The following is a 27,257-nucleotide window of genomic DNA, read 5'->3' as shown; positions in this document are numbered from 1 at the left end:
CTTGACATTTTCCCACAACATGCTTGTTTGACTATTACGATGGTTGTACTGTTTCTCTCAACTTTTGAAACAATTTTTTGCCCATCTATATAGCAAACCAAAGAGGTAGAGCAAACACATTTGAATCTCTTACTAGTTTCTTCAGATCTATGTTCTTCGGTAAGCAAGCGAGATCCACTACTGAGTGAGGGATACACGAGAGAGTTCAAACCATTGAGATTGGAGGTTTGGGTCGAAGAGTTGACAATAAACTAATTATCAGACGTAGGGTTCCGGTGATTGTGCTTGGCTGTTGGGTGCCACCCCCTGTGGATTCTGAACGAGAAAACATGACAAGAAAACCGATCAGTAGCAGAAAACTACAAGCTTGCCCCAATTTTATTGGGCTAGCCTAAACAATACAAGACTAAGAAATATTTGAGTTTCATTCTGATTAATGATGCGTCTCCCAATCCCATTGTTCGCCCACTTGCACTTAATTAAATCGGCCGAATATTGAATAACAGTTCTAGAAAAAGAACATGAAACACGTAATCAACATAAACTGTCTGTGCACAGCAAATTAAACTAGGGAGAAATTTTCCAATAAAAATGAAACAACTATATTACCCGACGATCGGTAGTTATAATGTACGAGGAGGAGCCGACGAGGTATGCAAGAACATATAGTTCAGTTAGTTTGTATAGATGGATTGCCGGGCAAATCTCCTTTGGCAGTAGTAGCTTCTGTATTTCTGCATGCTGCAAATAATTCAATATAATTATTTTGCTAATTAGCTTGCATGCAGATGTTCTTTTATAGCTTCTGCCAGAAGAGTATTGCCCAGTAATGCATGTACACATTATATATCTCTCATCCGTTGCTTTGTCCCTATGTATTGAGGTAATAAATATATGTATATATATAGCCTGTTGGGAAATTACTTAAATTTTTCGTACAAATAGTATATTCCAAAAATCATTCTTTATGCTGTAAATTATATTTCTAAGAAAATAAAAAAGGAGAAAAAAAAGGGTTTGGAATTTCCTATATTAATTATGCGTCCACGATTGGACAATGATGCACACGGTTTCTTATTTTTCGATGATGAAGAATTTGGAGATACGACCCTTTAATATTTAAAGGGTCGCAATAGATCGAAGAAGGCGAATATAATCTACAGCCTGTGTTGTGCCTCCATCACTTTTTTCATAAGTTGATAACTCTATATAATAACACATTAAATGAAAATGCAAAAACAGCACATTCTATAGAATAAATTTCTGGATCCTCATTAATATTATATATATTTATAATTTTCTGTATATATAAATTTTATTTTCATAATAGCTAACTTGTTTTTACCCCTTCTTTGAAACATATAACGTACACTGAAAAAAAAAGGAAAAAATAATGCAAAAAATGAAAATGGGATTAGTTTCTTTTTTTAAAAGGGGATTCTTTTGTGGAACAGATACCCAACACAAATATTTTTCTCTTTTGTTTAAAAAGAAATATAGGAGCAAGAATTTTCTCCGTATATGCCACTCATTTCTCCGGTATATCCCAAATTTTGGTGCCACCAATTAATAAACGAAAAATAAATTAAAATAAATAGTAAATATTATTATGGATAATATATGCGCGGCAACTCGAGCACGAGAAAATTGGCAAAGTGGTGTTTAGGATAACGATAACAATGGGGATTAAGAAAATCATGCATGCACGTGCAAATATTAAATATATACTTTCTTCTCGTTGAAGAAAAAAGTACTCACACTAGTGATTTGTAAGGCCATCTCCAACAGTTGTTTAAAAATCGGTTGTCTATATCTATAATTTAAGAGACGAACAGTGTTATGAAACACCACTTTTAACGTCACACACTCCAACAACATTGTTTATATTTTACACAATTATCATATTTTATTATTTTACAAAAATTTTAGTTCTGAATTAATTTTAACAACTATAATTTTAATTTCACATACATACATATATCTTGTTTTAGTGTTTTACTCAGAAACTTTTTGGAATTAAAATATATTGCAAAGTATAATTTAATCTTATATATACATGTATTAAAAAAAAACTAAACACTCTTTATTTTATTAATAAAAGGAAACATATATGTGCAAATAATTACCATCTGCATAATAATTATTGTATTTAATATATAAAAAATAGCACTGATGGGACTTTTATGATTGTTTATTTTTACACAATTTGTAAAATTGTAATTTTGGTTTGTCAATTTCGGATATGCAAAGTTAAAATGTAAAAAAAATTGCCTTTTCCCACTTGTTGTTGGAGATGTGATTTTTGGTTTAAAATGTGTAAAAGATGTAAATTATAGATATACATCATCTTGTTGGAGATGCTCTAAGTGATCAACATTAGGTTTAGAAATTTAGATATCTATATATAAAAGAAAAAAACGCTAGGGTAATCTAAGAAACCCTAATGGCATATTTGTAAAAATAAATTAATTTATGTATATGTATATATTTTTTTTTATCTTCTATTTTGCAGCCATTATTTTTCTAATTACTTTAACACCAAATCTCGGCTAACACAATCATAATCCACTACATGTATATTTTTTTAGTAGCACAATCATAATCTACTACATCTATATTTTTTTAATTATTATTGTTATTATTTTATCTCCTATTTTCCCAAAAAAAAAAAATTGCTTGATTTATCTAATGATCAATTTCATATTATGACAATTAAGTTTTTATAGTTTTTTTTAATGAGTTTGTATGATTAAATTTGTATAAATGTTGATGTTGTTACCGATATCACTAATAAAGGGGGGAAAATGCTAGTATATACTTTAATATCTTATATTATTGTTTCACTTGTTTACAAACATGATGGACTGTAGTGTTCAGGGGTGTAAACAAATCGAGTCCAATTGAACATATATTTGTACAAGCTTGATTGAATTTCTATAGAGCTTTAAAAAAAATGTGTTTGAACTTGATTTGATAAACAATCGAGTAGAATTCGAAGATAAGTTTTTACAGAACCCAATTAACTTTGTTACATAAGGTTTGGTTTGTACAAATAACAGTTTTATTACAAATGCATGTCTAAGCTTTTTATAAGTAATTTTCTCATTATGAAATTTGAGTAATTACTAACATATAGTTATAGTCTATAAGATATTATAACATCTATTTTTTATTTTTGTTAATAGAATCAAACGTGTTTAAAAGAAAATAAGCTACCCTTTAATAATGTGAAAATTAAATAAAAATTAACCCCAGCAATAAGAGAGAATATAACAAGGAGCCAAAATAACAGTAATATTATTACCTCTTTTAAGTTATAGCTCGAAAGAAGAAAGATTATATTATGGGTACATTGCGGGGCAAATCTCCCTTGGCAGTGAGCTGGCTAATATTACTAAATTGCCATTGGCAATTTCTGGCCAAGCTACTGCCAACGGAGTAATTGCCCGGTAATGAATCCCTAACGTTTCACATTTTTCAATGTTGTCCGTTGATGAATAGTTTCTCAGTTCATGCATATATTTATAGTTGTATGAAAATACTACATTCACGCTATAGGGATATTTGAAGCATATTCTTACACTCACCGGTCAGAGGAATAAGCTGTTTCACTTTCGTACGGGAAACCGAAAAAAAATGTTTCTATTTTTCTGTTTTTGTTATAACTTATAATCTATCGCCGTAGCATTGATAACAGTGCCCCTAGGAAATGGTTTTGTGAAAATTGGATGTCTTCGTGGAATATTACAGGGAATATGTTTTACTTGTGAGGTGTCGAGAAACAACTAACAGACAATCATTCATGCTAATCTTTCCTAGGATTATATATTTATTCCTCAACACTTGTTAGCTTTAGACTAGAACTGATCCTGATTCGAGGCTGGTGATATCACTAATCAAAGTTTAGAGGTCACTATCGTAATTCTTAGTACTTCTTGGTAATTCTTGATTCTTAATCACGTCCTTTATACGTGGTGCTGTACCAACTTAGACCACTAACCATATAGAATTAATCTTTACTGTACTAAATAACTGCGGACACAAACTTATCGAAGTTCCTGATTAATCTTAATTTATCAAATTATAAACGTTCAAAACCTAATCATCGAGTCTTAAACTCGGTCTCACACCACCAACATGTTATCATGACAAAACTACAAAGTTCTTCATGTGGGAGCAACTAATGCAAAAGATGATGTATGATTAACTTGTATTTATTAAAAACATAAATAAAAGGGGAATCTTATATATACGTGTGTGTGTGTGTGTGTATATATATATATATATATATATATATATATATATATGTTAAAGCAAATCAAGGATCAAATTCCTTGTGAAATGACAAAGCACATGCACAATATTATATTCTAACATATTCTGCAAGTAAAATAGCATATCCATAGAACGAAAAATGGGAGAGTGAAGGTCAGAACTTTTGTACCATGGCCCCGATGAAAAGTAAAGGGTAAAAAAACTGTAGAGCAATAGTCCCAAAGCATATGCCGTTTCTTCCTTCAGAATATCCATACGAAGGTGCGAAAACTGTATAGGCGGTTCCTATATAAAAGCCTGGTATCTGGTGTTAAAAGACATGAACTCCAATAATAAAAGCATGCATGCAGCCTTAGTAAAGTTAATTCTGTGGGAAAAAGGAATAACAGTGTGATTCTCTTTTGGCAGGGAAGACATGCAAATGCATACTTATTTCTTTGCCAAAGGAGAATTGCCCTGGCCATTCAATCCCACAATGCTAATAAATTTCAAGTTTTGCAGGAACTAATCGTCTTTTTGTTCTCTTTTTTCTCATACTGTGCTATATTTTAATCTATAAACATTACAATCTCAAGTATTTATGTTCAACTTTGAGCAAATGTAATAAATAACCAGATGAAGGATGGAGGCTTTTTTAATTGAGTTCATGAATGTCTTTCAATATACTTATTTCTTAGACACACACAAGATGAAATGTCTTATATTAATATAGGCTCATATTTTCTGAAACTGATTATATTAATATTAATATTCATAAATATTATTATTATTTGTTTTTTTTTATTGGATTATATTTCATTAAGTAGTTTGTGGTTACTAGAAATTGATCACTTTTGTTCCAAAAGCTATCTCCAGATTGTTGCTCTGATTTATCAATTTAAAAAGATAACAAAATGGATATGTTGAATTCATACTTCGAAATGGAACTAATAAGCTATTTAAAAATGACGAATATCAACTTTCTTCAAATCTCCAAGTTTAATGAGGATAAAAAACTTACACAGTTTAGAGGCTTGTGAAGTTGATAAGATCCACTGACGGTAACGCTTGATATCTGTTATTCAGAAGATGAAGATTAAAACGCTACTTAGCATAAGAAAGAAAACTAAAACAAATCAGTGCTCAATAAAAGAACAAAAAACTGCACCTTATCAGACATCATCAACTCATAAAAGTTTCTAATATAACTCTTCACTTGCTGCTGTTGATTTTAGTAAGAGATGCTTCAGTAAAAGAGTGGGATCATACTCAGTAAAAGCATCTGTATATGAGTTAGGATAATTTTTAGTTCCCTTATCTTGGAGGAAGTTTTTTAGACAAAATCCGAAACACAGATCACAGAATTTTGGCATGTTTAAGCAACCCAACCTTTTGACACAGGTTACAATACGATAAACCGATATATCCATGTGTGGCTTTTAGCACAACATGTGCATGCTTGGAGCATGGAAATCTTGTATTAGCGTTATATTATCTTTAGATGACTAATCCTAAAACAGTGGTCCAAATTCCAGATTTGTGGTCCTAACTCTAGAAATTAAATCTGTCGTGTTTCAATAGAAATCATATCATGGCTAACTGAGCATCAGCAGGTGGTTGGTTTCAGATGATTTTTTCATGATGGCGTACTAAAGAAACTACTTTAAATCAGAGGTACATAAATGTGAGTTTATAAAAATGTAACATCACTTGTACGGAAAATCGGAAGAGAATGTTTCATTTCCACTCGAATGATGTTATTTCTTTGGATTGACCTAGTATTCCTGTAGTCTAAATGAAAAGGATAAAGTCATTTCATCTATCTCTTAAAGCCTCAATATTAAGGTTAATGCATGCTACTACATATTTTAGGCATATGCATGAAATTTATGGACATAAATATTGCATTGTATACATAAATCATAAAAGCAATGTCCTGACATCTACGTATGACAAAGCATAAAAGCAATGTCCTGACATCTACATTATTATGCAAAAAAACCTTAATAACAACATTGTAGGTAACTTATTACGAGCTTTTAATCACAATGGCATCTATAAATTTGGTTTTATTCTTGATATTCGCAGCAGTAAGACATTATCTTGATGACACATAAAGGACACACCTAAGGTAACGGGGACCATGACTGCAACACGAAAAAGTGAAAGAATTGCTTAAGAGGCATTGTTCCACGGCATATACCATTCACTTCACAGGAGAATATCCATTTAGGGTGCGAATAGTTGAGCATAAAACTCCACCATCGAAGCTCGAGAGAGGCAGAGTCAAAACTGAAGTCTCCGAGGTGCAAAGCAGTATAGGAAGTGGAGAAGAATAACAGCGTAGTTCTCCTCTGGCAGAATAAAATGTCGTTGCATTTCAAAATGTAACGAGTTCTGCCAAAGGAGAATTGCCCTGCCATTCTACATCTCCCCATTAATCATTAATCATGCTCCTAAATCCCACTATGTAAAAGTCCTCCTTTTTAATCTTCTTTTATTAATCGGATCGAATGGTTTTACGGTAGAAAATGTATGGCAAATGCATTATGATTCAATTCAATGACTTTAAATTACGACACATGCATTATAACATGTATTCAGTTTTTCATTCAATTAATCAAGTGTTGGCTGTGGTTCAGTCAATATACAAAACACACGCGCCCGCGGAGTAGCTTCAATCAAATGGAGCTAATCAAACAGTCAAACATGTAAAAGTTTAAACAATGAAGCCAAACTGAGGATTGAAAAATATGAATTAGATCGATTCGATTCAATTGAATTATCAAACGAGTCAAGCTTGAAAGAAAAAAATGTTCTACAGCTCATTCATCAAACACATGGCGTGCATTCTACTACAGAATAAAAAATTAACACAGCGTCAACATGCAATCGTGAAATCGCCCTAGGCGGCGTACTATGATCTCAAATTGCTGAATGTGTAGTAATTACAGCCAGAAAAAAACTTACAGTGAAAGTTTTCGGAAACCTCGTAGACGGCGTATCCTTCATCGTCGCACTGTATGCGTATTTCTCCTCGCAGATGGCCGCCATCGCCACATACAATAGTATTGGATTACACATTGATGTTATGTTTCAGCCCAGTTACTTTTGGGTTTAAGGTTGAAAAATATGGGCCTAACCCGCCAATCTATTTCTTAGCACCCGGCCCACAGATAAATGCGGGTTATAATCCAAACCCGATTCAATCAAACTCAATTGATATCGATTTTTTTTACAAAATGAATATAATTGATAGTCAAGATTCGTAAGACAAAAGAACTATGTAAACTAGAAAGGGGTCCCATATTTTTTGACAGCTGAGACAGAAGAGAAGAAAATATATGCGATTTGACTCCTCGAGTTGAGAATAACTAATGGCGTTTGAAGCTTTAGAATAAAATATAAAAATAAGATTATCAATAATGTGCAAAATTTCAATATTTTCTTATTTACAATACGGTAAATTACGGCGAATCCTGAGGTAAAGTCAATTTATGAAAAAAAAAATCTTAGGGTAATTACAATCACAATCAACTATGAAATCTTTTTACATGTTCACTCTTATAATGTTAAATTTAACGGAACTTTCTAGATTCCGTGACCTGTTTTATAGCTAGTTTGTACTCGTTTTGTACAAAAATGGACCACAATATGATATTTACAAATCAAGAGACACATTTTATGATCATATATCTTGTTTCAAAATGTGGAGCTCGAATGAGGTAAAACAAGTACAAACTTGAGAGATATTCCACTAAATTTGACAATGTAAAAGTGGGCGTACAAAAAGATTCCACTAAATTTGACACTGTAAAAGAGGACGTATAAGAAGATTCATAGTCGCAAGGTGATTGTAATTACCCCAAACACGAGGGTGATTTTCGTAATTTTAGCCTATTAAAAATTGGGATTTTTACTCCAACGGGCGATTTTCTCATGCTGCCATAATTTCACATCCAAATTAAACGCTTTATTTCCAGGACGGGAAGTTAGTATATATGGTCATGTGATATCTAGTTATAGATTCTATAGACGAATTACAAAAGGTTTAAAAGGCCCATCAATATGTAGACAAAACCATACACCATATATATGTATCTATAGATTGAGTGGTATAACGCATGGAAAATATGGGCCCATGCATGATGTGTGAGAGAGAGAGAGAGAGAGAGAGAGAGAGAGAGAGAGAGAGAGAGAGAGAGAGAGAGAGATGTCAAGAAGACGAGACAAAGGAAAGGGATGGGGAGATGAGCTATGGAACATTATATTGATATATTAAAAAAAGGAGCAGACAAAAAGTGATGTACTCTATAAAAAAAAACCTCACAGTCACATATACTAAACAGCAAGATTTGCTTATTACAAGACAAAGTGATTTTAGGAGGTAATGTTTACTGCTACAAAATTCCAATATGTTTCTGTTTGTGCTATTTGGCATGCCTTTAAATTTGTAAGAATATGATCCATAAAGATGAAACAATATATTATTATATGATGTGAGTGGTCTTGTCATCCCATCTTCTAATTGTTTCCTTTTTCCAATACAACCAAATTAAATTAAATTAATTCATTATTAAACATATATTTATATATTCATTATATTATTCAATATATATATATTTGGCCTTTGGGACACAAACCAAAAAAAAGTTAAACAATTTAAATGTCATAAAATTAATTTTCTTGATAAGGAAAGTAGCTATATCTTGTAGTAAATATTTCTCTTGTAGTAATATATACATGGGATAATTAGCAAGAACCTCCTCATCTAGGTATATAAATAAGTTAAGAAAACACCCCTTCCAAAAAATAATTAGAGAAAACCCCCTAGCTAATATTCCACCCAAGTGATATTTTCATAATTCCAAAACTACCCTTAATTGTCTACTATACTCTTTCAAACCTTAATCTTATTTTCTCTTCCCTCCCGTCTCTTCTTCTCCCGTCTATTCTCTGTTTTTTTTTCTCTATATATTATACTTTTCTCTCTCAATTCTTTGGATTATTCTCTCTTGATCGGAAGATGAAGAACCAACCAGAACAACGATGTTAATTCCGTTGAAGCCATTGTTGTCGGTACCGTCTCCGTCGCCGTCGTCGTCGCCATCGAAGTCGGGGTCGAGGTCGTCGTCGGCAGATCTTAACAAAAGCCATAAATTGTCGATTTGTCACCAAAATCAGATTTTGATTGATGGTGGTTCTGCTTTGGTTGGTGGTGCGAGTTGTGATTTTATTTATTTATTTGTAATAAAAAAACCATCATAGTATCAAAGTAAGGTGATGATGGTGTGTTGTGACGGCGGTGTGGTGACGATGGGGAGGCAGATTTAGGGTTTTTTTGTGGTTTGGACGGATGAAGACGCGTGTAGAGAATTTCGCGCACACTGAAACCTTATTCGACTATGTACATGTCATAGTCGATTAAGCTAATCGACTATGCTCTGGTAGTCGATTAAGGTTCATCGACTCCAATTTTTCTATTTTTTTTGGATTTTTTGTTTATTGCTTTCAATTGTATAAATCATTTATAATATGTGTATATGTTTTGTTTTTGTAATATATAGTTGATTTTGTATTTTTTTCGCAGTTGTGATTTGTTATTTTTAATAGCAGATTCTTAATCGACTATGCTTCACATCATAGTCGATTAATATACTTGATATAAAAAGAATTTTAAAAAACAAAAAAAAATTAGAAAATTAAATAATTTCCTTAACCGACTATGAAGCATAGTCGATTAAGGAAACTGATACAGAAAAGACGGGAAAAAAAAACGGAAAAAAAAAATTCGCTGAGTGCGTGACCCAGTGATGATGTACAGACGGGGACAAAGCTGGAAAACATAATGGCTGAAAATGAGTGTGGACTTTTCTCAAATGAACTAAAATATTTTGGGCCTCCATCCATTAAAAAAAGTAGTGAGGTGTTTTCTGAGAGAGCCCATATATATATATATATATATATATATATATATATATATATATATATATATATATATATATATATATATATATATATATATATATATATATATGAATTAATGGTGTACGTACAGCGGCGGATCTACTATATGTCTAGGGTGTGCAGCTGCACACCCTTGAAATTAAAAAAAAAATATTCCCTATATATATATCTGGTTATATTATATTATATGTGATTATTTAACAAACGTAATTGGTAGTTCACCTGGTAAGTAGCTTTAATCTTTTGTGAAATGTCATAGGTTCGAGTCCCAACATCATCAAATTTTTTATAGCTTTTCCAAAACTCTACAAATCCATTTATACTCACATTTTCTCTCTACAAATCCATTTATACTTAACATTTTCTCTCATTTTTCCAAAATTTACTCACATTTTCTCTCTACAAATCCATTTATACTCTAACATTTTCTCTCATTTTTCCAAAATTCTACAAAAAATTGCAATTGGTCTTAAAATTTCGATTTTCCTACATATTAATATTATTTTATGCTGGTATTATTATTAAAAAAAAATCGGGGGCGCTGCCCCCGAACCCTCGTAAACTTTCGCACCCCCTTGGCTAAATTCCTGGATTCGCCACTGTGTACGTACTATTTGAATTTGATGAGTGGGAGCAGATAGGGGCCGGGGGGGTATGGTGCAGAATTAGGGTTGCATGTGATTATTCAGAGACTGGCAAAAGAGATTTTGAAATACCAACACCATATATATGGATGCAGCTGCCAACTGCCTATTTGGAGGTGGTGCGCCCGTGATTTTCTTTTCTTTCTTTTTTTCTTTTTTTACAGTACATCAATAATTAAAATTTAATTATTTAGTTGAATTTATATCTATTATTTGATTACTTTTCTTTTATCATTAAATAAATTCATAAATTAAAACCATTTGGTTATCATTATTAGTTAATTAATTTTTATTTAAATATTTGGTTGGGGTTAATTAACCTGAATGATGGATCGCAATCATATAGATATACTGATTAGAGGCAGCTGCTGCAGTATCACAGGCATGCATGCAACTTTTTATTATAATATATGTATGTACGTACATACGTTATATGGAGTAAATTATTTGTACTAATAATGATGGAGCTTTTTATATTTATTACACATAATAATTAAATTTGAGAATGAGACAAAAGAATGTCAGTAAATATATATATACATGTATATCTATATCTTGACATTCCGTGACCCCAAACTGATCAATATCATCATTCCCCCCACCTTTTTCAATTCTCTATAAAAACCACGCACCCATCACCATTCCACACACACACACACTAAAAGCTAGAGAGAGAGAGAGAGAGATCTAGAGAGAGAGAGAGAGAGATGGCATGTAAAATAATGCATAGGAGAGTGGCATTGCGCAGAAAGCTTCAAATTCTGAGAACTCTCACCAAATCCAAATCAGTAATTAATAATATTGATATATGTTCTTGCATGTGTTCTTCTATATATATATATATACCATGTTTAATATTTAACCATGCATAATTTTGTTAATTAAATAGGTGAAGAAGAGCTCCATAATAATGGATGCTTACCACTACATCTACAATCTTAAGCTCCAAGTTGAAGCAATCAAGAAAGAGTACCAATACCTAACTAATCACATCCAGGTATGTATATGTATATATATACATATATTACTTCTCTCTCTCTCTCTCTCTACTCTCTCTGTCTCTCTCTCTCTCTCTCTCTCTCTCTAAATTAAAAAATAATATCGAAATTAAATATACAGGAAGTGAAAGTGGAGAAGGTTGCCGGGACGGCGGGGTATATAGGGGTGAGGATAGCATGCAAGAAAGGGGAAGAAATGATGACGTCAGTAATGGAGGCATTTGAAGAAATGAACCTGGATGTAGTTGAAGCCAGGTTCACCTGCAATCACTTGTTTGCCATGGAAGCCATTCTCAAACCTCGTCATCATCATCATCATCGTATCGATGCACCATTCCTCAATCAGACTATTCTCAACGTTATCAGAACCCAGACCACGTCTCCACGTTTCTAAATACAACAAACTAGATTATTTTATTTTATTTCCCTTCATTTTTATATATATGCTGGAAATAAAGTAAAGGTACTACTTGTATAAATTATTAGGTCACCTTCATTTTGAAGTGGGAATAGTACGAGGAAGTGGCCTATTTTAAAATAGTAGATATATCAAGAAGAATGTTTAATTCTCAACTTATTATATGTTTTTCATTTATTTAATTATTTTTTGTTTATATTTCAGTTAATTAGTTCTAAGCAAAGATATATATATATCATGTCTATAATACATAAGCTAATTTTAACCTTCATGTGTATCAACCATATTATAAAAGAAAGGGCAAATTACGGCCAGACCCGTGAGATAAGGTTAAATTGCGGAAAAAACCTCTCATGTTTGAGTAACTACAACGTAACCACCACCCTCACTTATGTGTTGTTTTGCAAAAACCCCCTCCTTTATAAGTAGGTAAATTTGACACCGTGAAAGTCAACGTGTTACGTGTACGACAATGCATAGTCAAAAATGGATGGTTGAAATTATCGAAACAAGATGAATTTTTTCGTTATTTGACTTTACCCCGGCTGTGACTGTAATTTGCCCAAGAAAGAAGTATCACTACTAATGGGCCGGCAGCCCATATATATTATGAAGTTTTGATCTCTATTGAGCCCGAAGTAATAGCTCATTATGTGGGCCCGAAGTAATAGATCATTATGTTGGCCCGGATGGCTTTTACATACTTAGTGGGTTTATTAGAATTCAAGGATTATGGACTAAACCAAGTTTTCAACATTTTAGATAACCATAATTTTAAATTATGGTATTATAAATAAAAATATATATATGTATAAATATTTATTTAATTTTTTTGTTGTGTTCTCTAAATAAATATAAAACAAAACAAAAAAAAAAAAAGCAATTTTGGGCTGACCTAAGCATTCAATTAATCATGTTCTTCAAGTGTCATTTATATTTTTTTTACAGTACATTAAATTCCGAACACACTTCTTGGATTCATCAACAGTTTGGCGTTTTATATGAAAATTTAATTCTTCAATGAGAAAAAACAAAATATCTGAATAATTAATTAGACACATAAATTATTAGTCGTGAAGAACCTACCAATTGAAGATGCCTTTTTTGACCAGTAAATATAAAATCATTATCCCTCCATATATAATATATATGTATATAAAATCAACAAAAATATATTAATTATAACCACTTCACGCAAACTATAATATATTTAGTGTGTGTCTGTGTGAGAGAGAGAAACAGAAGCTTAATGGCTTAACATTATATTAAAAGACGGTATTAAAATTAATTTTTAATATAAATGCCATTATCCATCCCTGCTCACGCAGACCTCGTCTAGAGTGTTAGTGACGTAATAAATAAATTAATTAATTAATAAGAAATATATATATATATATATATATATATATATATATATATATCGTGAAATAAACGGAGTAAGATTTGACGATCTGATCGAGCAGTGCCTTAACTAGGAAGTGATTATGCATGATTTAAACTTAATTAAAGGGCGATTTATACTAAATACTAATTAATTAACGCAAGAAAGATTCTGGAATATTGTCCATGATTATGCATTTAATGTTAACTTCTCAGTTCTCACCCAACCATGTGCTGCTACATTACATATCACGTATATGTATGTATATATATTGTGGTGCAATGCATATTTTCAAGTTTATCTGTGCAAATCAAAATATTTTTTAAATATGTAGTTAGAATTATTTTTTGATGAAATAATAAAAGGTATTAAAACAAAAAAATTACAGTAGAACCTCGATAAATTAATAACCTCGCTTAAATAATAGTTTCTCTGAATCGATGAGAACGTGTTAAATTAGTAACTCGATAATTTAATAATTTGCTAAATTAATAGAATTTCGTTAATCTCTACTGTATTAATTTATGAAGGTTTAACTGATACATAACAGGAGCACTTTTAATTTAAAAGCTAGATATATTTAGGGCACCAAACACGCTTATGCTTGTTAAACAATAATTGATGACGTGATCATGAATACGGACAAGATAACCACAAACCTATCATGTAATTAATAATAATAAATAATAAATAAATAAATAAAGCAAGTTAATTTGACTTTTCCGTTGATGGACGGTCAGGATTGGATCACAGGATTGATTTAATAGGATGTGAGAGCAACTGAATGAAATTACACGGCAAAAGAAGATTAGAACCATTCAAGCTCATCAATTAAGAAATTAATTAAGACACTGTCTTAAATTAATTAATTATGGATTAATTACTGTTTCTCCATTATTGCATCATATGAATTAATTGAAATGGTCCCCCGCCCCCCAAGTGAACATAGGCTAAGTTGTCACACGTTCGTACAAGTTGATATATTTTTCTTTTCTAATATAATATAATTTTTTTTTTGTCATATTCACTAAGGCTCTTTTTTAGTAGAATGATTTGAAGTTAAGAATTTTAATCCGTATTCACAAATTAACTAATCAATTGACATTTTTCGGAGGAAGTTATTTAATAATGAATTGCTTTGGATAATTTAAAAAAAAATCATTTTTGTATGTTACAACACTCATGAATTCGAGTGGGTTCAAATCGCAATATATACGCTATCCGCTATAGGCTAATTTATTACAAAAAAAACATAATTTATAAATTATAACATTCCCCTAAATTAATATATAGACACGTATGATTTTTCAAGTGATGAGATTATAAAACTATTCATACGTAAAAATAAAAATAAAATTACGTGGATTGATTACAATTTAAAACCCAGAGATTCGTGGTTCCCAAAAGCGAAGGTTATAGATAACACGATATTAATTACTCATAGTTAAAAAGAATAAAAAGTTATGGATAAAAGTAATCAAGAAAGTTTGCCTTGTTTAAGAAATAGTATATGATGAAATTTAATTAAGGAGAGATGGTCACGTAAGGATTAGGGGAAATGTGAAGAGAGAGTGGAAGGGACGCGCTAATTAATGACACAAATTAGAGAGTAATATGACAACCAATAAACCAACATTAAGGGGTCCCTTTCACATTGTAATAAAATAGTTAATAATATTAAATTATTAATCAACTTTGGATTTATTTCCACATTTGCTTGCACGTCCTTCATAAACTTTCACCATTACCGATCTGTCTGCATTCGGACTCATATTAAAACCCAATCCTCCGTCTCTCTCTCTCCTTACTCTCTCTCTCTTCCTCTCTCTCTCTCTCTCTCTCCTTACTCTCTCTCTCTTCCTCTCTCTCTCTCTCTAGAAGACATCATCGTTACTGTTGTTTAATCAGTGTACAATTAGGTAAATGGATAATAATAGATTCAACCACCACCAATTTGTCTCCGAGCTGGAAGAATCCGAGCTTTCGCCGGAAAACAGCGGAGGCGATTCCCCTCGCTCCGCCGTGTCCACTCATGATACCAAGATCGCCTCTACTTCCGCTTCCAAGAGAAGGTAATCAAATTCTCTCTCTCTCTCTCTCTCTCTCTCTCTCTCTCTCTCTCTCTCTCTCTCAATATGTGATTGATCGATGATGATACAGTAGGAGAGCGGTGCAGAAGAGAGTGGTGTCGGTGGCGATCAAGGACGTAGAAGGATTACGGCTGAAAGGCGATCAGATGAGCGGCGCTCCGCCGTCTGATTCATGGGCCTGGAGAAAATACGGCCAAAAGCCCATCAAAGGTTCCCCCTACCCCAGGTACGTTAATTAATTAATTAATTAAATTAATTTCAATCTTCTCGCCTAGCTACGCCTAATTAATGAAATAAAATAAATATTTAATTAATTTATAATATATATATATACATATATTGCAGAGGATATTATAGATGCAGTAGCTCAAAAGGATGCCCGGCCAGAAAACAATTAGAGAGAAGTAGGGTGGACTCCAACATGCTAGTGGTCACATACTACAGTGAACACAACCACCCTTTGCCGGCATCTAGAAACAGCCACCACCGCACAACCGCGGCGGCGGCGGCGGCCGCCGCCGCCACAACAACTTCATCGGTATCCGAAGATGAAGAAGAAGAAATGGAGGAGGAAGAGAAGAAGCCCACGAATCTATTATCCAATATTAACAATCAATCTTCTCAAGAACAAGTAGTGGTTAATCCCGATCATTACAGATTCACTAATCTCGGTGAAGGGCCGTTGTTAATCAACGGCGGTGAATTTGGATGGTTTTCTGATTTCGAGTCCACGTCATGCACCATGCTGGAGAGCCCGATTTTAACGGAGGACGACGGAATTAATATGGACAACGAAATGGCAATGATTTTCACAATGCGGGAGGAGGATGAGTCGCTCTTCGCAGATCTCGGCGAGCTGCCGGAGTGTTCGACGGTGTTCCGCCGTGGGATGGCCCAGAGAGAGGCGGTGCAACGGCGGCCTAGCTTGGCCAGCACCAGTTGATTTATATATATATACATACACCCATGTGCCGGCCCCACCCGACCCGTTTGTGCGTGAGATGAACAGATTATTACTGCTATTATATTTTGATTTATGGAGTATCGTACGTCGACAGTTAACCTAGTTTTTGTGTTTGAACTTTGAAGAAAAAGGGTATTTCACATTTTTTTATTTTTATGTAATTTTAAATAAATAAATAAATAATATAATTGTTATATCAGTGTAGTGGTTAGGGAATAAATTAAAAATTGTTTTGATTGGGGGTTAATGTCATAATCTTCTTGTAATTAGCACCATTATATTATAATTCGTCCGTCGGTTTTCTAACTGCTACCTTATAATTTTCAATATATATATGTATCATCTAACAATATTGTATTAATTCCAGAAATATAATCATTTAATTATGATTTCAGCATTATTTTATTCAGAAATAATTAATGATGCAATGCACTCTTTTCTTCGGAAAGTCTAATTATTTTGGTTTAGAAAATAAGCAGAAATTATATATATATATATATATGTACACAATTATGATTATGAAAAATTCTGGTAATAACTAATAAGTAAATAAAACTGCTAAGCCCCTAACATGTGTAAATTTCCATGAAACTAGTTTTGTCAATTGATAATAGTTAGGTGACATATATGTTTTTATAAAAGATTATATTCCATCGTATTGATTATCCAAGAGTTGACTATTAATTATTTAATTCAGGAAAAATACTAACTTGTGATTTATTCCACAACTATATAGTATGAAATATCTGCCTCTTGTGTATTGTTTATAATAAGGAGATCTAGCTATGCCAAAAGTTTCCTTTTTTCCTTTTAATCTGAAAAAAAGCCATATAATTACATTAATAATATTTAAGCTAATGATAACAAATTAAATTAAAATAAGTAACACATGACCTGTGATGAAAGTTGATCCCAAAATATTATGTTATCATAGTTTGTTTTTTTTTTAGTGAAGGAATATACGGCCAACGAAATAGGTACACTGGGTAAAACATTAACGCTCTCGTATAATAGCTTGCAAACCATACGAGTGACGTAAACTATATTGTGCTAACCATGTACGTATGACAAGTTTCATCTAGCGACAGTTGACAAGAGAATTCGAACCTAGATCAGTTGACACATGTTCACTTACTCCAACTACTAAGTTATTCCTTACAGAACATCGTGATAATTTAATTGAAATTAAACTATATAATTTCAATTAATTTGTTCATATATATATATATATATATATATATATATATATATATATATATATATATATATATATATATATATATATATATATATATATATATATATATATATATATATATATATATATATATATATATATATATATATATATTAGCTAGATAATCAATTTTAAGACAAAACCCCATTAACTTGTATAAAAAGAAGTTGCAACTTGACAACTAACTCCCCAAACACTTGATGATATGAGACAGGCGAAAGCTTATTGGCTTACTATGCTCAAAAGTCAATACTTATAACAATAAATATTGACTTTCTTTGGTGATGAAATATCCTTTGGATCCAATCTCGAAATTTAATAATACATAATATATATATTAATGTTTACTATTCATGACTTGCATGTTGGTTGCTTAACATGATTAATTTTTCATGGAATATATATAATTCACTTGCTTGAAATTGAGAGCACTTGCAACAAGTAAGAATTAAAAATTAAATAAAATGTAAATTATGTTATATGTAGATATATTGTCAATGATATAATTAAAGAATATCAAAATCGACTTTTAAGGAATCATTCTATTTATATTCGATTATTATTTTAAATGTACAAGTAGTAGGTATGCGATTCTTTTTAAACGAGTAGCCACATTTGGCCTTTGAATCATTAAATAATAATTGTCCAATTTGTTTATTAGTTATTTCTAATTATAATGTATGTGATTAAAGAGATAATTAGGGAGATAAAATTCTAGTTACTAAAAGAAATTCTTTTGCAAACACCACCATAGTCGAATCTGTATTTACAAGAGATGATAGAAAAAGTGTAGTCTAACGGTGTCATTAAGAAAGTTCTAATGGCCCACATCTGTATACTATTACTGGTTACGGGGTGGCAAGTTGGTGCATGTTCTAGAATCGAGTGCTGATAGTTACAATATTGGAATTTTAACTTCACTGAGGAGTGGTTCTTTAGCCCAAATCGAGTTACTCGAAGGACAGGAATTTCGCCTTTTGATGCAAGAAAGTTTTAATGAGTCCCTTTCTTCGTGTGAAAGTAGACCCCACTTGTTACACGTGCATGATGTCATTGCGTCAGATGCGATTCCTTGATAACGTCATTTGCGTTAAGATAATTGATTAACAACTCCAAATCCTCCTCTATCTTATCTGTTGTAGCATTGGGCAGATACACACTAATTATTCTATGCACACAAAAATATTATTTAATTTTTAATTCAAGAGAAGATAAAAGATTAAAAGTAATCCTACCAGATCTGGATCATCTTCCAATCATTGTCCAAAAATCCATTGCAAGAAGCCAAATAAGGGTGAGAGTAAAATGTAATTTATATCCATTTTCTTACTAATATAAATATTGTAATACATTTAAGAAAATATTAAATGATTTATTAGTATGCAATATTAAATTTATTGAAGGCCAATCAATTAAAAAACAAAAAGTCCAAAACGAATTCCATCACATTAACAGATCGAACGGCCCAAAAAACATCCTAATATTTCATAAATGAACCTAAAAATATATATAGAGAAATTAGAATCACAATAGTGTCTATTTGGCATTCCTTCTACAAAATAGCACAGATTAAAGCAATATAACCACCAAATGTAAAGAATAATTAAAAAAAAACAAAAAAAAATTATAAAAAAAATTGAAAATCGACGATTCTTCGGGATAACACGAAAGCGAATGCAAAGTAAAAAAAAACATGTTAATGAAGATAGTGGAAAACTTTTAATATCTATGAGGAGCAGCAACCACCTTTCTTGATATCCGAAACATCTTTACTAACATCGATTTTCTCACCCAATGAGGGTACATTTTGCATGGGGCCATCATCGCCCGTCTCAATGGCTTTCTTGCTCACGATCCGATATATCTGAGTAAGAACCTCCGTAAACGCACTGTCCACATTGGTGGAATCGAGAGCGGAAGTTTCCATGAAGTAGAGCGACTCCCTCTCGGCGAACGAAGCTCCGCCGTCGGACGAGACAGCCACCAGATGTCGGAGATCGCATTTGTTGCCTATTAGCATCACTACTATGTTGGGGTCCGTGTGGTCCCGAAGCTCTCTCAACCACCTCTCCACGCTTTCAAATGTGGAGTGGCGAGTCACATCGTACACGAGCAATGCACCAACTGCACCACGGTAGTATGCACTTGTGATTGCTCGATATCTGGAGGAAGGGAAGTGAAATGGACTTAAATATAACCGTAATGACTATATAATAAATATAAACGTATTTCAAATAACACGAGTTATTGATCCTAACCATGTTTGTAGGATGCTTTGAATAATTTAAAATGAGATTTCAAGGCCCGGGTAATGCTCTGGTCTATGATTTTAGCAAATCGTACATTTTATCGGGTGTGATTTGAGGCTCTACGCTCTTACACCAAACGAGTACCTAAACTCAGCCTCGCTCACAACTTCTCGATTATCTAATTAGCCAACCATTGAATTGTTTTATATGCATGTCATTACTCATTCATATCCATAAACTGCTACGTATGATGCTGTTCACGAATCTATCTATGATGGTTTGGCAAAATGCAATAACTCGATAATAAATGTCACAAACATCCATACATGAAACTACACGAAGATCCTAAAATCCAAGATCCACTTTGACGCTACTATTTAATGTCGAGACAAGATGTTTATTATGTAAATGATGCAATTCTTTTTGACAAATGCTCAACGCCTACGGGTCTGAGAACTCGACTCTTACATTCTGAGAACTTGTCCTGTTGAAGTTCAGCAAAACGAGCAGTCTTAACAAATTAGCATATAAAATAAACGAACGCCCACAGGATTGTAATGCCACTTAGATTTGCAGTAATAGTCAAAATTCTAAGAACACTAAGACCAAAATTGGAAATTTCAATTGTAAGATACTAATTTATAAGATCTTTACATACTGATTCCTGATTCCTGATTCAATAACAAGATCACCTACCAATCAATTTGAATCTAACTCCAAAATCAGGCGATCAACACATACGATCCAGATCTACTGCCCAGGCAATTCCGGGTTTAGGGTTTAGCAATTCATACCAAACAGAACCAATACTAAGATCCATCTTTCACTATCACAACAGCAGAAATTTACCAATGCAGGAAAACAGTAATTAAAAATAATCAAAAAGAGTGATGAAAAATGTGACCTCTCCTGGCCGGCAGTATCCCAAATCTGAGCCTTGATCACTTTTCCGTCAACGGTCAAGCTCCGGGTGGCGAACTCGACGCCGATGGTTGATTTGGTCTCGAGGCTGAACTCGTTCCTGGTGAACCTGGAAAGCAAGTTTGACTTTCCCACACCGGAGTCGCCGATCAAAACCACCTTGAAAAGGTAATCGTAATCGTCTTCCGCTCTGTAACCCGCCATTTTTGCTCTGATCTACGACCCGACCCGATCGGACTTGGGAAGAGGAAATCCGACAAGAAATTGGATCGGAATCGAGATGGTATGGGTTGACAGTTGGAAGTGGGATGTTGACTGTCCTCCACTATTTCACCATTGTTGTGACTGTAAAAGTTGTTTTTGTTTTTTTTTTCTTTCCTTTTGAAAGACTGCTGTCAAAACAGGCTGTTTTGGGTGGACTCCGACGAGAAAATTGCCGACTGGGCCTTCTTCTTCCTTTTATTCGTTTAGGTCCAGTTGACAAATTTTCAAGTTTATTAAGCCCAGCTGTGGCCCATTTTAATACACTTTTATGGCTGTGTGGTTGAATCGCGCTTCAGGATCCCGCTTTTGAAAGAATACATATTTTTTTGGTGTTGCTATTTGCAGCGGGACTTTTACTGAATACACCGAATCTTTTGCATTTAATTTTTTTGTTGAAATTTTCTCTTCTGCTCTCAAATCCTCTCAAGACATTCGAATTTTGGAAAATATTTCAAAAATGCATGTGTAGGATTAGATTTAGGTAAATTTCGAATAAAAAATATATTTCGAACTTCCCATTCTCTCGGGCACGCCCTAGGGAATGGAAAATTCAATTTTTTTCCTTTTCTTTTTAAATTGTTGAGGTTTCGTCATCTACATAATGGGGAGTTCAAATTTTTTTGAAGCTTCCGCTCTGCAGAGCACGATTATTTGAAGATCTTCAAGTTTTAGTGCTCTGCATAACGGGAGCTTCAATTTTTTTGTTTTTTTGTTTTGTTTTTTTTTTTAAAAATTAAATATCAAATTTTAAATTATTTGACGAACATCATATACATGTTGAGATTATTGTACTCGTTTGTATATACAACGTCAAATTCTTCGTAAGAATCGTACTGTACAACACGTTACTTAATTTTTTTACTCTCCCCATGTTGTACAACACGATTGCACCATCATATTTATTATCTTTTTTGCTATTTCTTCGTTTTTATCTCGTAAAAGTAATCCGGATCGATCATCGAAGAAGTTGTTGTTCAGTTTCGAATTTGTCGAATGACCTTCAGATTCTAAGTTTTCAACTTTTTTTAGTTGAGAGAGTTTCGATTTTTTTGGAAGTTAGAAAATTGACAAATGAGACTCCACCGCTGCAAATAAGTCAATTTCAGTAAAAGTCTCACTGCAATTAGCATTTCAATATTTTTTAGGGTAGATTACGCTCACCTCCTTGAGGTTAAGTCAAATTACGAAAACCTCCCTCATGTTTTGATAATTACAACCACCTCCATCAACTATGAATCTACTTACACGTCTACTCTTGCGTTGTCAAATTTAGTGGAATCTTCTAGATTCTGTTGAATATTCTCCAGTGTATACCCATTTTACCCCATTCAACCTTCACATTTTGAAACAAAACGATCATAAAGTGTGTTGTTCACTAGTAAATATCAAATTGTGGTGGATTACAAACTATATTTTTGCACAAAACGACTACAAACCAGAGAACATTCTACAGAATCCACAAAATTCTGTTGAATTTGACACTATTCAGGTGGACATGTAAGAAAATTCATAGTTTAGAGGATGATTATAATTATCCAAACATAAGAGAATTTTTCATAATTTGATATTACCTCGAAGGGGTGGCCGTAATTTACCCTATTTTTAAAATGAAAACCAAATTCCATTTTCGTTCCCAAAAAAAAAAAGGAAATTAGAATGGAAAAAAACAATTGTACTATAATCATGGAGTTAAGAAACACGTACCCAATTATTCACAATATGATAGCAAACTAATAAAATGGACTTGTTTCTCACAAGGAACATATTTTCGTTGACATGGTTACTCCAAGTCAACGGCCTATTAATTTTTTTTTTCAATTATACATATATATAGACAACCAATAAAAAGTCGATTGCCAAGAGATAATTAACCGATGATGGTTGGTTTTAAACAGGAACTGGTGGAGCAGATTGTTCTAAGCTTTCTTTCCCTGTAATGCCATCCTTCAATGTCTGAAAATAAACATTGTAATCTTTCTCCGGTGGAGGATTTTCTGGATCTACCGTATACGGTTCGCTGAACGGAATTACACTCTTCACCTGTATTAAAAAAAAAAAAGAAAAAAAAACCGTTTTACTAAGACAAGTGCAAAAGCTTCATTTTCAGCTTTCATCGAAGAATAAACGAAAAATCCACATATAACAACCTCAAATGTCTTATCACATGCATAAGGGCTTTCCAGCGCAGCAATACACATCCGCGCAACCTCGTCCCTCGATATCTTCCCCTGCATTAATTACCAATATTGACCAAGCACGAAATTTTACCGTAAAAATAAAAAATTCGATCGTTTTCCAATTTGTGTTCATACTGTTATATTGTCTCCTTGCTCGACGATGAGATCTGCTCCAGCAGGTTCTTCGGTTAACGCACATGGCCTAACAATCGTATACGGAATCCCGCTTTCCCTTATCAAATCTTCCCCCTGCAAATTTAATTTAATTTAATTTAATCGGATGTTTAAACATATGTATTTGCAGTGATTAAATGACGACGAAGAACCTTCAACTTGTATGTGAGAATGAAATCCAATTCCTTGTTCAATCTGACAGCTGGCGGCTGCTTGCTTAAATCGAGCCCTGGTCTATCGGGTCTAGTGACTCCTGCCGAGCCCACGTGTACAAATCTGACGAATTACAAAGTTTATTAAAACAGTAAGCAATAAAATCGAAGCAACTAAAATTTGAAGATATTTATATTAATAAAGGTTGTAATATAAATGAACCTGGGAGTGACGGGCTCCTTTAGGTAAGCCTGGATGGCTGATATAGGAAGCTGAAACGGGCCTTCTAGAAAAGTTGGGTTTAACTTTCCGTCGTACTCGAATTTGCTGAACATGAGCTGTAGATATTATACTGTATAAGTATACTGCAGAAGAAAGACGACTTTATTACACAGAGAAGTTTACGGAAAATCATGCCTGTAATGATATTATTTCGCTGGGGTTAAACGGTGGTGCATCGACGACAGTTTTTGCTCGGAATATGGGCCTTAAAGAAGAGAAAGGCAAGCGAACCTGGAAATTAGGATAACCAAGTTAGTATTGATCCTTATTGATTCACTAGAAATAAAAAAATAAAAATAAATAAAATCACGAACCGATTGCCATTGGTCCTTGATGGTGTCGAAGCCTACTGTATATCCAACTGTGTCCCAATCTCGACTAGTTCGAATAATAAGTTTATACCGAAGGCCGTTGCCTTTAACACGTAACTCAAGACCATCATATGCAGATAGATCTTCGGGTATAGAGAAGTTCTGCAAGAAAATATTGGAATTTTCGTTACGATAGCCATAGGTTCTGTTTCAATGATTCGACTTAGATTCAGCGTCTGAATTATTTTTATACACGAAATTATTAGTTACCTTTGTCCTGACACTGGTAAAACCTCCATTGTTCGTCGTGGAAACAATTCCTGAAGAGAATAAATTTAGATTAATTAATATAAAACCCGAGCCTTTGACGACAAATATTGCGTCAGCATTGGCTCTCGAAGGCTTGAAGATAGTTTTTTAATGAGAGAGAGAGAGAGAGAGACCTCTGAAAATTCCTGTTGGTGTAGCGTTTTCACCTCCGTTAGAATCTATCAGAAATGTACTTTCACTCACTCCTCCCATTACGACATCATCCAACGCACCCCAAGGAAGCTCTCTGGATATATTCTCTGTTAATGAATATCGAAATACATTACAAGATTTGTTCATCGTCAAATTCGAATACCAATTAATAATTTCTTCACTCTAACATAGAAGGATAGTCATAATCTGACAGCTTTTTTTAGAAACATAATTCGACAGATTACCATCAAATCCAAATATCAATTTTCCGCTACGAAGTCCAACTGTTTCCTTAATAGCATTGATCAAATTTTTCATCCCGATGAATTCCACCATTTCAGGGGAATCACCTTTAATCTGCTCTCACAAACCGAATAAACGGTTAAAGTAGAAAACTGTTATTTGAGTCTCTTAATGTAAAAAAAAAAAATAGAAAAAAATCGAGATTATTTTTTCTGAAATGAATTACCAACCTCAGGTTCAAAGAACTTGATTCCCTGTGGAAACACAAATCGCCGGAGATTAGAAGTCAGCGAATACAGATTCATTAACAAGTTATTTATGTTACTATAAGCGCATAACATCATCTAATTACGACATTTAATCCCATTCGGTTATAACCTTACAAAAATACCTGGCTATATTTGGCTCTATCTGGAGTATCGCCTTCTTTCGGTCCGACAATTACCGAAACAGCATTTATCACCATTCTTACTCCTTTAAAATACTCTGGTAACAATGTGCTTGCCTTTGTAATATCTCCTACAATCTGACAAGTTCAAGATCATAAATCGGTTATTTTTTAACTAGCCGAATTCATACTCGTACGGTTCTTGGAAAATGTAAGAACCAAAACCGTTTTAAAGTCAAATTATATAAGCAGAGAACTCACCAAGTCAACATCTGGACCAAGCATTCGTTTTGCTTTCTCTTCATTTCTGACCTAGAATGACATTAGTTTCAAGATTATGTATCTCTACTTAGAATATCTATATATCATCAAACAGAATATAATGAATTTGTGTATATAAAAAAGATAAGTACCAATACTCGAACGGATCGCCCCTTTTTGCGTAAGAGATCCACCACTCTTCTGCCAACACCGCCAGTAGCTCCGGCCACCAGTATCACACCAGAATTGTCCATTGCTTTAACTGGTTCGCTAGGTGATGTACCAGATAGTTTCTCAATCAGAAATTCAAACAACTTCAGATATAAATGAAAAACTGTCAGATCATACATATAAGTATATATATATAGTATATATATACATATATAGCTCTGAGCTCCTAAAAATATCAAGAAAGAATCGAACGGAGGTGAACCTTAGCAGGAGACGGAGGCCCGTTAAAGAAATACAATGTTTTCAAAAATCTACCTACATCCCAACCTTGTTTTTCCGCTTCGGCCCGAATCGAGCCTCGTTTGGTTCTATTGTGGTACGATAAATTTCTCTCGTAACCAAATGGCTTAAATTTGTGGTGGAGAAAAGGATTTGAAAGGGAAGAAGACAGCATCAACTGATATCTATTCGAAAAACCCTGCAAACACCACATGAAACTGCAGGCTAAAGGCACAACCTTTATTCAACATTACAAAATTGCATAATTTGTGCACAATATAAACAATAATATATATACATACACTATGCTAGGAAAGAGAGATAAAATCAAGCTACACAATTACAGGAGACTTGCTGCTACATAAACTTTATTGACAATCAGATTCTCAACCCTTAAATCAGAAAATAAAAATTCAGACAAGATACCAAACAATCTAATTAACAGACGCCAAAGAAACATAAATAGGCAGAATTAAGATTACGCCATACCTGAGAGTTTAGAGTTCTTGAGCGAGATGAAGAAGGAGGAATGTGTACAGTAGAAAGGAAACAACACTCCATTGTTTTATTACCTTGTACCGATTATTAATCAATCACTGGTAGTGGTACGCATATGAATTATCATGGTTGTTGATTTAAGTAGAAAGCCCGTGGAGTTGATGCACACCACATACTAGAACACGCTTGTAAGTGAGAGAAAAAAAGAACCCGTAATCTTGGAAATCGTCTCTCTGTTCCAACAACTTCATCTTCTCCAATTTGAACTAAAGTCGCTAGTCATAATCACGCTTTCTTGCCTATCAATTTATAAACCAAACGATTTATGTGACGACGTTAATAATTGGGCACGTGCTCTTAGCCCAGTTATTAATATTCAGCCCAACTCGAGCGACTTTCCATATTTTTCTATTTTCCAGCCTAATTACAAGTTGCAACTAATGAATTTCGGCACGTGCCCAAGCCTAAACA

The 27,257-nt window shown here is 33.3% G+C and overlaps 5 protein-coding genes across 20 annotated transcripts; 2 read left to right on the top strand and 3 right to left on the bottom strand.

Moving 5' to 3' along the window:
• Positions 1-330: 330 nt before the first annotated feature.
• On the bottom strand, positions 331-7,483 carry LOC148766004 (uncharacterized). 8 transcript variants are annotated; one of them, XR_016029215.1, is made up of 5 exons: positions 7,225-7,483; positions 5,423-5,536; positions 5,276-5,329; positions 4,445-4,545; positions 331-741 (listed from the first exon to the last, which is right to left on the bottom strand). XR_016029215.1 is itself a non-coding variant. In XM_088811950.1 (5 exons), the coding sequence occupies exons 1-5, from the start codon at positions 7,336-7,338 to the stop codon at positions 601-603; spliced, it is 498 nt and encodes a 165-aa protein (XP_088668076.1). In that variant the 5' UTR covers positions 7,339-7,483; the 3' UTR covers positions 331-600. The 8 variants fall into 8 exon arrangements, 3 of the variants coding, with proteins under 3 accessions (XP_088668076.1, XP_088668078.1, XP_088668077.1); XR_016029214.1 differs by having other exon boundaries at positions 4,445-4,572; positions 5,423-5,476; positions 7,225-7,469; XR_016029213.1 differs by having other exon boundaries at positions 4,445-4,572; positions 7,225-7,468.
• A 4,005-nt stretch (positions 7,484-11,488) lies between these two features.
• Positions 11,489-12,592, top strand: LOC105965775 (uncharacterized). The gene is made up of 3 exons (XM_012990333.2): positions 11,489-11,653; positions 11,755-11,862; positions 11,985-12,592. The coding sequence occupies exons 1-3, from the start codon at positions 11,573-11,575 to the stop codon at positions 12,255-12,257; spliced, it is 462 nt and encodes a 153-aa protein (XP_012845787.2). The 5' UTR covers positions 11,489-11,572; the 3' UTR covers positions 12,258-12,592.
• A 2,880-nt stretch (positions 12,593-15,472) lies between these two features.
• On the top strand, positions 15,473-17,043 carry LOC105968392 (putative WRKY transcription factor 65). The gene is made up of 3 exons (XM_088812016.1): positions 15,473-15,734; positions 15,823-15,978; positions 16,098-17,043. The coding sequence occupies exons 1-3, from the start codon at positions 15,586-15,588 to the stop codon at positions 16,693-16,695; spliced, it is 903 nt and encodes a 300-aa protein (XP_088668142.1). The 5' UTR covers positions 15,473-15,585; the 3' UTR covers positions 16,696-17,043.
• Positions 17,044-19,436: 2,393 nt separating this feature from the next.
• Positions 19,437-21,591, bottom strand: RABA1D (RAB GTPase homolog A1D). Its single transcript, XM_012993850.2, has 2 exons — positions 21,107-21,591; positions 19,437-20,115 (listed from the first exon to the last, which is right to left on the bottom strand). Exons 1-2 carry the CDS (start codon positions 21,325-21,327, stop codon positions 19,680-19,682), a joined length of 657 nt encoding a protein of 218 aa, XP_012849304.2. The 5' UTR covers positions 21,328-21,591; the 3' UTR covers positions 19,437-19,679.
• A 1,457-nt stretch (positions 21,592-23,048) lies between these two features.
• Positions 23,049-27,054, bottom strand: LOC105968393 (NAD(P)-binding Rossmann-fold superfamily protein). Of its 9 annotated transcripts, none has more exons than XM_088812498.1 (16): positions 26,778-27,054; positions 26,272-26,487; positions 25,991-26,108; positions 25,839-25,889; positions 25,581-25,715; positions 25,420-25,443; positions 25,192-25,303; positions 24,928-25,053; positions 24,755-24,804; positions 24,488-24,646; positions 24,309-24,404; positions 24,114-24,229; positions 23,891-24,014; positions 23,700-23,813; positions 23,535-23,615; positions 23,049-23,427 (listed from the first exon to the last, which is right to left on the bottom strand). In XM_088812498.1, exons 3-16 carry the CDS (start codon positions 26,090-26,092, stop codon positions 23,275-23,277), a joined length of 1,443 nt encoding a protein of 480 aa, XP_088668624.1. In that variant the 5' UTR covers positions 26,093-26,108; positions 26,272-26,487; positions 26,778-27,054; the 3' UTR covers positions 23,049-23,274. The 9 variants fall into 9 exon arrangements, with proteins under 9 accessions (XP_088668624.1, XP_088668620.1, XP_088668622.1 ...); XM_088812494.1 differs by having other exon boundaries at positions 25,991-26,152; positions 26,778-27,039; XM_088812496.1 differs by having other exon boundaries at positions 25,991-26,100; positions 26,337-26,487; positions 26,778-27,015.
• Positions 27,055-27,257: the final 203 nt, after the last annotated feature.

Source organism: Erythranthe guttata, chromosome 13 (genome assembly GCF_056151865.1).
Source record: "Erythranthe guttata isolate IM_541 chromosome 13, IM_541, whole genome shotgun sequence".
In the NCBI taxonomy this organism is placed as follows: domain Eukaryota; kingdom Viridiplantae; phylum Streptophyta; class Magnoliopsida; order Lamiales; family Phrymaceae; genus Erythranthe; species Erythranthe guttata.
Note: the sequence above shows the minus strand (reverse complement) of the source record. Positions and strands in the feature narration are given on the sequence as shown.

Coding starts and splice junctions, on each gene's coding strand:
- LOC105965775 (XM_012990333.2), top strand. CDS start 11,573: ATGGCATGTAAAATAATGCATAGGAGAGTGGCATTGCGCAGAAAGCTT. Junction 11,654..11,754: donor CTCTCACCAAATCCAAATCA/GTAATTAATAAT, acceptor TTAATTAAATAG/GTGAAGAAGAGCTCCATAAT. Junction 11,863..11,984: donor ACCTAACTAATCACATCCAG/GTATGTATATGT, acceptor TTAAATATACAG/GAAGTGAAAGTGGAGAAGGT.
- LOC148766004 (XM_088811950.1), bottom strand. CDS start 7,338: ATGTGTAATCCAATACTATTGTATGTGGCGATGGCGGCCATCTGCGAG. Junction 5,477..7,224: donor GGTTTCCGAAAACTTTCACT/GTAAGTTTTTTT, acceptor TAAAATCAACAG/CAGCAAGTGAAGAGTTATAT. Junction 5,330..5,422: donor AGTTGATGATGTCTGATAAG/GTGCAGTTTTTT, acceptor TCTGAATAACAG/ATATCAAGCGTTACCGTCAG.
- RABA1D (XM_012993850.2), bottom strand. CDS start 21,327: ATGGCGGGTTACAGAGCGGAAGACGATTACGATTACCTTTTCAAGGTG. Junction 20,116..21,106: donor GATACTGCCGGCCAGGAGAG/GTCACATTTTTC, acceptor CCCTTCCTCCAG/ATATCGAGCAATCACAAGTG.
- LOC105968392 (XM_088812016.1), top strand. CDS start 15,586: ATGGATAATAATAGATTCAACCACCACCAATTTGTCTCCGAGCTGGAA. Junction 15,735..15,822: donor ACTTCCGCTTCCAAGAGAAG/GTAATCAAATTC, acceptor ATGATGATACAG/TAGGAGAGCGGTGCAGAAGA. Junction 15,979..16,097: donor AAAGGTTCCCCCTACCCCAG/GTACGTTAATTA, acceptor CATATATTGCAG/AGGATATTATAGATGCAGTA.
- LOC105968393 (XM_088812494.1), bottom strand. CDS start 26,849: ATGGAGTGTTGTTTCCTTTCTACTGTACACATTCCTCCTTCTTCATCT. Junction 25,716..25,838: donor TTGGTCCAGATGTTGACTTG/GTGAGTTCTCTG, acceptor TGAACTTGTCAG/ATTGTAGGAGATATTACAAA. Junction 24,015..24,113: donor AAGGAGCCCGTCACTCCCAG/GTTCATTTATAT, acceptor GTAATTCGTCAG/ATTTGTACACGTGGGCTCGG.